This window comes from Lampetra planeri, chromosome 4 (assembly GCF_965212315.1).
Source record: "Lampetra planeri chromosome 4, kcLamPlan1.2.h2, whole genome shotgun sequence".
Taxonomy (NCBI): domain Eukaryota; kingdom Metazoa; phylum Chordata; class Hyperoartia; order Petromyzontiformes; family Petromyzontidae; genus Lampetra; species Lampetra planeri.
Window position 1 is genome coordinate 21,365,504 of NC_136110.1, and position 13,968 is coordinate 21,379,471.

Genomic DNA, 13,968 nt, shown 5'->3' on the forward strand with positions numbered 1-13,968 from the left:
TAGTGAGAAAAATTGTTTTAATTCCACCGTTTTCTATTGTCATAAATTACATTCGGATAGCAACGATGGCATCAAGGCGTGAAGCAAAAACACCTTGATGAAATATTCTTGGGTCTTTCGGTAAAGTCACGTAGATAGGTTCAAAGAAAATAACAAAAAAATAACAAAAAACTACGACGTTTCGATCGCAACACAAGCGTTCTTTTTTTCCTTCCTGATCACAACCGCTTGTGTTGCGATCGAAACGCCGTAGTTTTTTGTTATTTTCTTTGAACCTATCTACGTGACTTTACTGAAAGACCCAAGAACATGAATTCCTGCAGTCACGAAAGCTTTAAGTCGAGATTTTACCTTGATGAAACACTCACTTTGTATCTCTCATTTGATACTCGGCAAGGATGATTCTAAATCTTCATAGATCAAAGTGCTACGGCCACATTGTGACGAGTCTGAGATCATCTCTCCTCCTGAAACTGAGAGCCCGGTGTAATCAATCCATGGGCCCTAATCGGGTCTAGCGGCGGTACTGGTTCGCTCCTCAAGAGTCCGTCGTTAGGAACCCCTCGACCACCTCATCGTAACGATTCGTGTTCATTTTGAACAGAGATAAAAGTCGAGCAAGATTCAATTTACAAACAAAAAATTAAGCCGCAGACGAAGCCGCCCCTCCTCCTCCTCGAGCACCGGTGTGACGGCCCCCCTTCCACCGCTCGCTCGGCCCGCCTCTCTGCTCCTCGTGTTCCTTCCTCCACTGCTGGTGTCCCTTTCACGCTCCTGCCCCTCACCCCAGTTGCTATTCTGTCTGACCTCCACTGCTCGTGACGATTCCTTACTGCTGGTCTCCCTGTCTCTCACTCTACTACGACTACTACTCTCAACTTGTCCTCTCTGTACTCTTCTCTCTCTCTGCACTCCCCTCTCTCTCTATTCAGAATCAGGATCTTTATTCACACTGGAGGAATCCGACTATGAAGCTCTTTTTCACAGATGTCCAGTAGAGCCACGGGGTTCAGAACGTTACAACAACTCGAAGTTACACTTCTCTCGAGACTTCTGCTTTAGTCCCCGCTGCTCCCCTCCCTGTCGACGACTGCCTGTCCCCTCTCCTCACTGCCCGTGTCCCTTCACCGCCCGTGCTGCCCCCCCCCCCCGCCGCCACCGTTGCCTCTACGGCTGCCGCGGCTGCACCAGCACGAGCTGCACGTCCATGACGTTGGTGCCTGTGAGCCCCGTGACGACGAGGCCCTCGCCCAGCGCCGAGTAGAACCCAAACGAGTCGTTGCGCCGCAGGGCCTCCTCCACGTCCGCCCCGGCCGCACGCGCCTCGGCCACGAGCGAGGGCCACGCCAGCGCCCCGGCCGCCGGCGTGGGGCCGTCTTGGCCGTCCGTGCCGGCGCTCAGGAACACGGCGGAGCAGCCGCGCGTCGCGTCCACGGCGTTGCCGACGTCACCGACGCCGCTCGGTGCGGCAACGGGCCCGAGTGGGGACTGGTGGGTGCGGGGGGGAAACGTGCAACATGCGGGTGGCTATTCACGCAACTGTCTCCCGGTGAGTATACTGGCTCAGCTCAGTTACTCATTGGCTCACACAGAAGAGACCCGTAGACTCGCACTGAAACTTGCATAGACACCGATGCTTGCACAGAAACCGGAAATGGATGCCGCGTGTAGGTTTTCACAGCCGCTCGTAATCCAAGTGCGGTTTTCCGGGTTAGACCGCGTGCCGAGCATTTCTTCTCTCAAGCTCTCGCCACACACGACTGCAGAGAGAGAAGAAATGCTGAACATTCAGCCGAACCCGGAAGACAACACTCGGATAATCATAATAATTGCTGCCATTCCTCTGGCAATTGAACACTGACCCTGATGCCTATTCTTTCGGTAAAGTCACGTAGATAGAAAAAATAAAGTGAATAAAAATACCACGTCGTTCGATCGCAACACAAGCGGTTGTCATCAGGAAAAGGGGTCATAGCCTCTAAAGGCAAACTGTTTATAAAGGTTTGGAGATGGGCATAGCACCAACAATGCCAATGCAGCAGCAATGCCAATGCAGCAGCACCAACAATGCCAATGCAGCAGCACCAACAATGCCAATGCAGCAGCACCAACAATGCCAATGCAGCAGCACCAACAATGCCAATGCAGCAGCACCAACAATGCCAATGCAGCAGCACCAACAATGCCAATGCAGCAGCAATGGGCCACCAGGAATTCACTGCACCCCGCTCCAAACACCACACTCCACACACCACACTGCTGACTGGAGGTTGATTGACAAGGACAGGAGGTTGATTGAAGTACAAGATTCCTGACATGCAATATCCCGGCGTCTACAAACTAAGCTGTATCTGCGGCAGCAGTTACATTGGGGAAACTAAGCGACATGTCTCGGACCGTGTTCGTGAACATAAGGCAGATCTGAAACACGGTAGGACCAATACATGGCTGATCATTGTTTTAATGCGGCCGGCTCACACGAAATTGATTTCTCTAAGACGATGGTACTTTGCAAGCCTCCTGGCTATCAACAAAGATTTGTTCATGAAGCCATCCATATATACAGACACGAATTCAACAGAGAGGATGGTTATAGACTCAGCAATCATTGGAAAGATGTAATCAACCACTTTGGTTCATGACTTGACTTGTTTTCTTGTCAATCAACCTCCACCGTCAGCAGTGTGGTGTGTGGAGTGTGGTGTGTGCAGCGGCCCTTTGCTGCATTGGCATTGCTGCTGCATTGGCAATGTTGGTGCTGCTGCATTGGCATTGCTGGTGCTGCTGCATTGGCATTGCTGGTGGTGCTGACACACTTGGGCTACGCCCATCTCTAAAACTTTATAAACAGTTTTCCTTTAGAGGCTATAACCCTTTTTCCTGATGACGACCGCTTGTGTTGCGATCGAAACGTAGTGGTATTTTTATTCACTATATTTTATTTTTTTCTATTGATGTGACTTTACCGAAAGAACCAAAGAATATTAATTCCTGCAGTCACGGAAGTTTTAAGTCAAAACCCTGATGCCTGTTGGGGTTAGAGGTCAGTTGCATGGTTGGCTGCTGCGATTAGGATTACGAGTTGTGGCGAGTGTCTGCTTGGCTATCTTGGCTCGGCTGGTGGTGGTATGTCTGGTACCTGTATGGGCTGGGTTTGTCTCAAGCCCCCAAGCCTCCGAGCCACGTGCAGCGCCAGCTCCTGATTGCGCCCGCCCCGTCCATCGCCCCCGACGCTCACGGTCGTCTCCCCCCCGCACGCCACGCACAGGCGCCCTCCCCGGCGGCGCGCGGCCATCGCCACCGTGCCGGCCAGTGCCTCCGTCGACAGATCATCCACGCCGCACCTCGCCGCCGCCTCCTTTAGACGCTCCGCCTCCTCAACCTCGTCCACCTCGTCCTCCGCATCCCCTCCGCCCGTGGGGCCTCCGCGCGAGCGTAGGCGACGGCACGCGTACGCGATGAGCCGGGAGTAGAACTCGGCGGCGTCCGCCACGTCGCCCGTGACCGAGCGGGACAGCGCCAGCGGCTCGTAGCCCAGCCGAGCGGCGTGGGCGCACGCCTCCTGGAGCGCCAGCCCGCTGGAGCCCACGATGAGGTTGAGGACGTGGGAGAGGTCGTCGTCGTCGGAGCGGGGCGACGGCGGGTGGGAGAGGTGGTGCAACACGGAGGGCGCAACGCGGCCCAGCAGCTCGTAGCGGCCGAGCACGTCCAGGCAGTGCGACGGGGTCGTGGGGTTGCGCACCGTGGGGCCGCTCGCGATCGCTTCCAGGGGGTCCCCCACCACGTCCGACAGGATCAGCGTGACGACCTGGAGCGCACAAGGGCATCTCGTCATGCCATCCCTGCTCGTGCCTCTGCACGGTGGTACCCACTTGCTGCCTGTATGCGAGTATCTCGCAAATTTGAAAGCTCTTTCAAAAAGTGGGTTTGTTTTAGTTGTCATCTACGCTGCCGTTCCGATGTTGTTCCTTTAGACGTTATCCTGACCGGTCTCTGATGAAGTCTCTAGCCAGCAGACTGGCTGACTGCTCCTGCGTATGTGCTCCTGCGTATGCCTACGAGTGTGCGAGCGTGTATATGTAGGTGCGAGCACTCGTGTGCGAGTTGTGAATGTAAGTTAGCGTCTGCGCGAGAGCGCCCGCGTTTGTCCAGGACGTGGCGTGCCGCACCTCCGATCGGCGCGGTTGGCTACGTACGATGCGATAGAGCAGCGGTCGGGAACCTATGGCTCGCGAGCCATATATGGCTCTTCCGGTGACGGCATATGGCTCCCAGACAATTTTGAGTTGAAAAAAAAAATCAGTTTGGAACTGATTTTAAAATACTTGTGAAATTGCTTAATAATACTGTGTCATTTTAAAGTAAGCAGAAATTAGTTTTGAAGATAAATTTCACGGGTCACGGATCCCGTGACCCATGACCCGTGGGTCGGGTCGGGAACCAATGGCTCGCGAGCATGTCACGGGTCATTGTAAAGGTGAAGAAATCCATTTGATCAGATAGCCAACTAGTTTATCCGCTTCAACCCTTGTAACGGAAAAGATGGCGAAAAGAATAAAAGACGATGATTACCGTGCATTCCAGGCTGCGTGGACAGAGGAATTTGCATTTGTGGAGAGAACAAGATCTGCGGTATGTCTAATATGCAATGATAAAATTGCATCGATAAAACGGTCAAATATAAAGCGGCACTTCGATACGCACCATGCTTCATTTGCATCGAAATATCCAGCGGGGGACAGCAGGATAAAGGCATGCGAAGAGCTAAAGCGGAGAGTGCAAACGAGTCAGCAGCAACTACGTGTGTGGACCAAGCAAGGTGACGGGAATTCCGCTAGCTTTGGGGGTGCTTTGGCAATAGTAAGGAATGGAAAGCCATTCACAGATGGCGAGTATGCCAAAACATTCATGCTTGATGTGGCCAATGAACTGTTTGATGACTTCCCAAATAAAGACAAGATAATCAAACAAATAAAAGACATGCCTCTGTCAGCAAGAACTGTTCACGATCGTAACATCATGATGGCAAATCAAGTCGAGGAAACACAAATTAAGGACATAAACGCCGGGACATACTTTTCTCTCGCGTTAGATGAGTCAACAGACGTTAGCCATCTATCTCAGTTCAGTATAATTGCCAGGTATGCTGCAGGTGACACACTGCGTGAGGAAAGCTTGGCTGTTTTGCCAATGAAAGGGACAACAAGAGGAAAGGATTTATTCACGTCTTTCATGGAGTTTGCTAAAGAAAAAAAACTACCGATGGATAAACTTATTTCTGTCTGTACTGATGGTGTACCCTGTATGTTGGGGAAGAACAAAGGATTTGTAGCGCTTCTCCGTGAACATGAAAAGAGAGCCATCCTAAGTTTTCATTGCATCCTGCACCAGGAGGCACTTTGCGCTCAGACGTGTGGCCAGGAGCTTGGTGAGGTGATGTCGCTGGTCATTCGAGTGGTCAACTTTATTGTTGCCCGAGCTTTAAATGATCGCCAGTTTAAAGCTCTGTTAGAAGAAGTTGGGAATCATTATCCCGGTCTGCTTTTACACAGCAACGTGCGTTGGTTGTCAAGGGGGAAGGTGCTCAGCCGTTTTGCAGCTTGCCTGAGTGAAATCCGGACTTTTCTTGAAATGAAAGGCGTCAAGCATCCTGATCTAGACAACACTGACTGGCTCCTGCAGTTTCACTATCTCGTGGACATAACTGGCCATCTGAACCAGCTCAATGTGAAAATGCAAGGTATTGGAAATACAATCTCATCCCTTCAACAAGCAGTGTTTGCATTTGAAAGCAAGCTGGAAGTCTTTCTCAGGGACATTGAAACAGGTCGTCTTCTGCACTTTGAAAGACTGGCACAATTTAGAGATGCATGCTTAGCAAGTGACTCCACTCAACATCTGGATCTCCAGCAGCTAGCTGGCTTTACGTCCAATCTCCTGCAGTCATTCAAAGCACGTTTTGGAGAAATTCGTGCGCGCACTGGTCTTTTCAAGTTCATCACTCATCCACATGAGTGTGCAGTGGACAAAGTCGACCTGACATGCATCCCCGGGGACTCTATCGGAGACTTTGAGCTGGAAGTTGTTGACCTGAAGTCATCAGACATGTGGATGAGTAAGTTCAAGTCACTTAATCGAGAGTTTGAAAGTCTTGCGCGACAGCGAGCAGAGCTTGCGAGGGAACACAAGTGGACAGAAATGAAAAATCTTCAACCTGAAGACCAGCTGATTCTTAAAACTTGGAACGAGCATCCTGTGACATACCACACAATGCAGCGTGTGAGTATTGCCGTATTGACCATGTTTGGCTCTACATATGCATGTGAGCAGTCATTCTCGCATATGAGGAACATTAAGACCAACCTACGCTCACGTTTAACTGACGGAAGCCTCAACGCCTGCATGATGCTCAACCTCACCACGTATGAACCAGACTACAAGGCCATCAGCAAAACCATGCAGCACCAGAAGTCGCATTAAAAGTAAGACATTTAATTTATTATACGTTAAAAATACTATATGGCTCTCAATGAAATATATTTAGAAATATTTGGCTTTCATGGCTCTCCCAGTCAAAAAGGTTCCCGACCCCTGCGATAGAGATTCAACGTGCATACGTACATACACGTGCCCGCCCTCCCGTCACCTGTGCGGGTCGCGCCAGGCGGGCAAGGCCGCCGCCCTTGAGCAGCGAGAGGCCGCGGCGCACCGCGTTGAGCTCGCCGATGGCCGCCCCCCGCGTCGCCAGCAGCCGCGTCACCTCCTGCTTCTCCTGCAGACTCACGGGGGGCACCGGGGCGGGCAGCAGGGCGGAGCCACCCCCTGAGGGGCGGTGGTCAGAGGTCGCAAACAGGTTTTGATTCCTTACCCGTACCCGTACCCGGCTGCACAAGGGTCGCAAATGGGTACCCGTACCCGGCCGGGTACGGGTTCCCGTTCCCTACCCGTACCCGTACCCTACCCGAAATGAGTGACAAACGGTTACTCACCAGTGACTCACTCACCAGTGACTCACGGCCTACCCGTACCCGGCCGCACCAGGGTCGCAAACGGGTACCCGTACCCGGCCGGGTATGGGCAGCCGGGTATCGGGTAGGGTACGGGTATCGGGTACCCGGTTGGGAACCGAGCACGCTACCAGCAGTCAAAGTGACGGTGGTGGTGGTGGTGCACAGGCCCATGGTCCACAAACGTGTGGGGGGGGGGGTCGGTGGATCGTGTGGAAATGGAGCGATGACATGTGCGCAAGATGTAAACTATTTTATTTCACCAGGCAAGGCCCACTGAGCTTTCTAACTTTTTTTGTCAGAAGCGACCTGGCGACAGATGATAGTCCAATGAAGTGGCTTATCATGTGGAAGTTTATAACAGCCCAATACTATAAACGCATATTTGTGAATGAGGAGTGAAAAACCGGAGGATCCGGAGAAAAATACAAGCGAACGCCAGGAGAACATGCAAACTCCGGCATCGGGATCAAACTTACGACCTCTTGTACAGCAGGCGAGGTAGTTAACACTACCGACGATGAGTCTCGGGGGAAAAAAATAGCAGATACAGTAATTGCGTGAATTAAAATTAACAATTTCTCCCAAACGCGTTGCAATGCGCGTATCGCGAGCGTAGGAATCCACTTTGCCAGATGAAATGTGCCCATCTATTACCCGCTCAGCTTTGGCTACTTCAATTTACATTAAATTCCCCTCCATTCCCCCCTCGTTGTGCCATTGCGGTCTCTCGCTACCGAGACGGCAATCACTCAAGCGCAAGGGGGGGGGGGGCGGCACCTGAGATGAGAACGAGGAGTAGGTCGCTCGGTCTCAGGGCTTCCACGAGCCGCTGGATGTAGCGGGCAGCTTCGAGCGACCCCTCGTCGGGCAGGTTATTGAGGGCCCCTTCGAACACCCTCAGCTTGGTGTCTGGCTGCAGAAGCATCTCTCTGCAACGTGAGAAATCCCACGCGCTTGCTCTCAACTCGCCGATTATATCGAGCCAATTTGGCACGCAGAGCCACATTGGTTTTAACAGAGAACGGTGCGCGGTAAAATGTTGCAGATGTCTGGCCATCCTGCCACCACAAATATCTTAAACAAACGGTTGTGACCAATGTCATAATGCCCAGCCACCTTTGTCTCTCCCCAGTGCTGATATTGAGCACACCACACTATGCACTCAACGTCAGTTGATTTCATGAAGGTGGGGAGGGTGCAGTGCCAGGACCATTAAAAAGCTGTAACAATGCCATTTGGCGTTCTCTGGTCTGACACTGGGTGAGACTAGGCCCTAAAGGCGGTCTCTGGCGTCGACCAATCAGTTTTGGAGACATTTATTAGCGGAGCGTGTTTTGTTTTTGCATGTTCACCACAAGTACGTGTGCTTATTGGACACTTTATTCCTTGAAAAACGTTTATATTTGGTGTTTGATCATCTCAACAGCTGTTTTATCGCCAGAAAGGGTAAAACCTATTCTTTTTTATTGCATAACGTTCACAACTGCCAGGAATGGAAGCCCGTTCGCCGGGATCGACCGTAGCGCCTCGCACTCGCCTACCCTCGGTGCTCATAGTGCCCCCGCACACACACACACACCTGCCTGCGCGTGCATGCGTACGTTTTGCCGGCCTGGCGAAGGCTCTCCTGCGCCCCCACGGGAACGCTGAGCGCTCCCCGCACCACGTGGCGGCCCAGCAGCTCCTCGGCAGCACGGCCCATGCCCAGCGCCGCCTTGCCGAAGCCCACCACCGTCACGTTGTGCCGCAGCGGGAAGCGGCGCCCGCCGGCGCTCAGCGTGTCGCCCCCCTCCACACGTAAGCTGCGCCGCACCATGCCCAGCGGCAGCACCGCCGACACGGCGCTCCGGAACAGCTCCTGCCGCGGGTGGTGGAGGGGGAGGGAGGGAGGGAGCACCGCTCTTTTCCAATCTCAAAGGGAGATGGACACCTGTGAAATAGTTCGTACAAAACCTATTGTGTCGTCTAATGCAGGCTGGTAATAACGTAGGAATACATCATTTAATTGGCTGAAATCAATTTATTAAACTTATGATACACGTATGCATCTGAGAATCGTACAAACGTTATGCTGTTTCGTTCAGGTTAAAAGCAAAAGAGAAACAGAATAACAAAACAATACAAATGAGAGAATGAAACGAGACGAGTTCGTCTAACCTTTACATGGGTACGTTGAACTTCTTTCGCACCATAGCCAGGCGTGCTAATCAGTGAGGGGGGGCGGGACGTTCTTGACCATAAAGGGAAGGTGGTATTATGTGACCATACCTCACCATGATGGTGGTGCGGCTTGATAAAGGCCGGGAGCACAGACATGCCAAAAGTACTGGACTCTATCACAATGGGTTGTTTCTGCATTGCCATCTGCTGCCCACCACAGAGCCCCTAAACCTACAAGTGGTGGTCACCTTTCAAAAACAGTTATCCAGCCTCCATCCTACTTAGCGTCTGAGATCTCACGAGATCGGGTGCATTGCGGATGATTTGATCACCTGGCCGAATGGTGTGAACATGTTTTGTATTTTTCTGTGTACACATGAGACTGACCTCCGCGTCGCTGCAGAGAGTGGGGTTCCTGCCCGGCGTGACGCCGCCAGCCGACGGGCGCATGTCGTGTCGTGAGCGGAGCGGGGCGAAGGCGGCGGCCGACGAGACGCAACGTCGATGGAGCCTCACGCATTTGAGCATGACGGCGTGGGTCCCGTTAAAGCTGCATTGGGACTACTCCACAAACACAGCCATATTTACAAGCGCGTCATATAGCGTAACCGTCACAACCACGATATCGAAACACATCCACATCGCAACTCTGCAATGCCACTTGATAACAACGTGGACCATGTGGTGCCACTCTTGCTATTGCTTCCTATAGAATCAGAATCTTTATTAATACTGGAGGAATCCGATGAGCCGTGAAGCTCTTTTTCACAGATGTCCTGTAGAGGCGGGTCAGAATATTAACATACAAAAAAACACGACAGGAGTGCAGAGTCTAGGAAAGATGAACAAATCACTTACATATACAAATAAAAATAAACAATGTTTTGTCTTACCAGGTAAGGCCCACTGAGCTATTAGCTTCGATTTGCGAGATCCAGTGCTTACTACACGTGACCAAGGTCCAATCTTAGTCTCGTCAGCACCATCCTTTATGTATTCAAATTGGTCGTTGACCTCCGGATGCCATTCCAATGCCAGCCAGTCTTGGTAACCCATCATCTGATGACGGCTGCTTGCGTTGTGGCCGAAACGTCGTGTGAATTTTATTGTTTTATTTGTATTATTTTATTATTTCCCTTCTACGTGATTTTACCGAAAGAACCAAGAATATGAATCCCTGCAGTCACGAAAGCTTTAAATCGAAACCCATCATCTCCCATGCGGCACACGTCCCACCCATCACAGTCTCGTATGCAGATACATTTTTAACACGTTCTTTATTTGTTATTACGGCAACTATGAGAGGCATCCCATTGCCGTAGTTATCAAGTACGCAGGCGGTGTAACTGCAACGGGGCTCATGGGCTGGACGGGCCGGAGAACAATGGATACGAAGAGAGGAGTAAATCGTAGGGAGGGGGGTCTCCATTGAATTGAGATTATTTTGCTGCTATAATAATAATTAGCCACTTTGTTGAGCTATCGTTTGTGGCCAAGTCACTTTTGAAAAATAAGTTAATATCTGAGTGGGCTTTACCAGGTCAGATAAAAAACGTGTTTGATATTTATTTTGAAGTTACTTGTTTACCTTGACAATACTCTATATTGGTGTTTTGGGTTAGATCACGTAAATATAAATGTGTCGTTAAACCCGCCACCACCCGACACAGCCAATAAGGTTTGTCACGTAAACAGAACATGCCAATTCGTTAATAGGAGACTTGAGATGGTTTAAGCAGGATCTTTATTCTCAAGGCAATTCACACCGTACTTCCACTCATCGAAACCCAACCCCGAACCCTTCAAATCGCCTCTCCTATATAGCCCGTCTCCCGCCCTTTTTAAATCCTTTATATTAAGTTCACTTGCTTGCTTGCTTGCGCGCTTACGACCATGCAAATCTTTCGGTCGTTTTTAACCCACTTCCCGTGATGCAATCGAGCTGACATTTTGCACACAGACTCGTTGTGCGTGACAATTTATTTTCGTGAAAAAAAAAATTCAAAAATTTTCCACTGTTTAGGAAAAACATTTTTTTCATATTTAATTTTAAATACCAATGTGATAAAAATGAAACTCTTACTCAAGAAAAACAGAAGTGAATAATAAAATAAAACCGATGCCACACATATAAAGGATTTATAGTGAAAAACTTTGTTTTTACGGGTTAATTTTTTTAACACTCACTCTCTTCTCGGGCCTACCCCTCTACTGCTAATCCTCCTGGGGGCCAATCCGTTCAGTGTCCTTCCCTCAATAATCGGATTGGGTGGCGTAGCACGGCAGCGCTCCCTAACCCGTGGTTGTGTGGTGTTGGTGTGTGAGGATGTCCCGAACATCCTCGACACTAGTAACGAAGTGCTTGTGGGTTTAACGACACATTCATATTTACGCGATCTAACCCAAATGTATTATAGATATTGGTCGCGAAAGCCTACGACTACTATGTGTTAAACTGACTTTGCACTCCTGTCGTGTTGTGTATTGTTTGTTGATGTAACGTTGTGACCCGCTACGTACTGGACGTCTGTGAAAAAGAACTCTAGAGCTCATCGTATTCCTCCCACGTAAATAAATATTCTTGATTCTGGATTGCCCCAGCTGGGGCGCATCCGGACCACGTGACAACGCCCGCCTCGACGTTGTGCTGCACGTGAAGGCCACGTGCTGATGGTGGTGGACATCACGTGGCTCGTCGGAATCACGTGATGCGGCAAATTACAATTCCCACGGTGCCTTTTCAGTTTTTTTATTTCATTGATTTGGTGTAGCCCTGTGAGCCATTCGGCTCTTGAATCGGGTGCAACCGCAACAGACAAAAAACATGAACAAGAAAACATCTTCAAACAGAAAAATCCAGGAAAAAACAGAAAACATCTTCCAGAAAAAAAGCACCGTACACCAACGCTGTGTGCAAACATCCCAGTGAGATGCAAGTCAAACAACAACAACAACCACAAGACAACTTAGATTAAAGCCATCAGTTTAACTCCGTACTACAACAAACAAACATGGCCAAACCAAAAAAAGTTTCTGAAATCACCAAAATAAAGCTATTAAGAAAAGTGGGAGTCGCTGACATGAGTTGAATTCGCGTGTACGATGGAGAATAACGACAGTGGATTTCAAAAAACGAGGTGTCGTGAAAGCTACAAAAAAAAAACCTGCCGGCAAAGTCCCTCGGCGGCGGTGAAGCGCCGTGCCCGTGTATCGCTCCGCGCGCTGTGTTCCTCCGCTGCGGGGCGAATCACCTCCAAGCCGCGCGCACGCGCTCCACCTCGAGTGTCTCCGCCAATCAGCGCGCGGAACGCGGAGGGGAGGGGGTGGGAGGGCGGGGGCGTCGCTCGACTGGCCCCAACAGCCAATCAGAAGCGTTTCGTCTCAGGATTCTTGCTGACAAGAGAATGGAAATCTATTGTCATTTGTATGCACACATTAACCCGCATCCCCCCCCCCCGGCCTTCAGACGTGATTGCATACCTGTAAACCTCTTATCAGTGCCCCCTACCATGTTTGTTTGTTTTAGTACATAGTTAGACTGATGGCCTTAATCTAAGTTGTCTTGTGGTTGTTGTTGGTTGTTTGACTTGCATCCCACTGGGATTTTTGCACACAGCGTTGGTGCACGGTGTTTTTTCTGCAATATTTTGCTGTCTTTTCTTGTATTTTCTGTTTGCACTCAGTCACATATTCACTTTAAGATGTTTTTTTGTTCATGTTTTTGTTTTTTGTTTGTTGCGGTTGCACCCGATTCAAGAGCTGAATGGCTCACAGGGCTATACCTAATAAATGAACTTGAACTACCTTATTAGAGACCAATTCAGACCTTATTGGTCACCTCGCGACCATTAGAAATCTCAACGTTCATCCTACAAAGTCGCACACAAACAAATAGACACATTTGTTTTGCCCTATCGAAGCGGCTTTACGCCGTGTGGATCTAAAAATCTCAATTTCCCTGCAGAAGAATACTGGTTAACCGTATGGGGTGCCAGCCATGTGATTGTCTCACACTTATCCCCTCTATTTATACCTGTGTTGTAATGTATTCCGCTCAAACCAACGAATACATGAAAAATGCATTCCATTCACTTGACGGATGGTGTCTCCGAACTTGCTACCGATATTATAAAATCTCACCGAAATAGGATTTCTCAACAATTCTGGCCGTCGCCTGATGATGCCGGTTGTAATTACTGGTGAAATGTCACGGCACTCGAATTGTAAATGTTGTAGTGGGTTTACTCTCCAACACAACCGGTGTGCTGAACTAGTATACTACACTATACACTACACTATACACTACACTATACACTACACTATACTAGAATTGTAAATGTTGTAGTGGGTTTACTCTCCAACACACAACCGGTGTGCTCAACTAGTATACTACACTATACACTACACTATAATTGTAAATGTTGTAGTGGGTTTACCCTCCAACACACAACCGGTGTGCTCAACTAGTATACTACACTATACACTACACTAGAATTGTAAATGTTGTAGTGGGTTTACTCTCCAACACACAACCGGTGTGCTCAACTAGTATACTACACTATACACTACACTATAATTGTAAATGTTGTAGTGGGTTTACTCTCCAACACACAACCGCTGTGCTCAACTAGTACACTACACTATACACTACACTAGAATTGTAAATGTTGTAGTGGGTTTACTCTCCAACACACAACCGGTGTGCTGAACTAGTATACTACACTATACACTACACTAGAATTGTAAATGTTGTAGTGGGTTTACTCTCCAACACACAACCGGTGTGCTCAACTAGTAT

General features: G+C 49.6%; 1 protein-coding gene and 1 long non-coding RNA gene across 4 annotated transcripts in view; one reads left to right on the top strand and one right to left on the bottom strand.

Moving 5' to 3' along the window:
• The window catches only part of GLYCTK (glycerate kinase), a 17,039-nt gene continuing 3,071 nt past the window's right edge, over positions 1–13,968 (bottom strand). The window contains exons 2-7 of one of the 3 annotated variants that reach the window (XM_078593515.1): positions 9,558–9,731; positions 8,612–8,868; positions 7,788–7,939; positions 6,647–6,822; positions 3,140–3,808; positions 1–1,488 (exon numbers count right to left, since the gene is read on the bottom strand). In XM_078593515.1, coding sequence (XP_078449641.1) covers positions 1,168–1,488; positions 3,140–3,808; positions 6,647–6,822; positions 7,788–7,939; positions 8,612–8,868; positions 9,558–9,731 — 1,749 coding nt within the window. In that variant the 3' untranslated portion in view covers positions 1–1,167. Of the gene's footprint in view, positions 1,489–3,139; positions 3,809–6,646; positions 6,823–7,787; positions 7,940–8,611; positions 8,869–9,557; positions 12,324–13,968 lie in introns of those variants that run through there. The other 2 variants (XM_078593517.1, XM_078593516.1) reach the window with 2 other exon arrangements.
• LOC144717832 (uncharacterized) lies at positions 546–4,576 on the top strand. The gene is made up of 2 exons (XR_013585151.1): positions 546–1,549; positions 3,269–4,576. It is a non-coding gene; the product is annotated as an uncharacterized LOC144717832 (long non-coding RNA).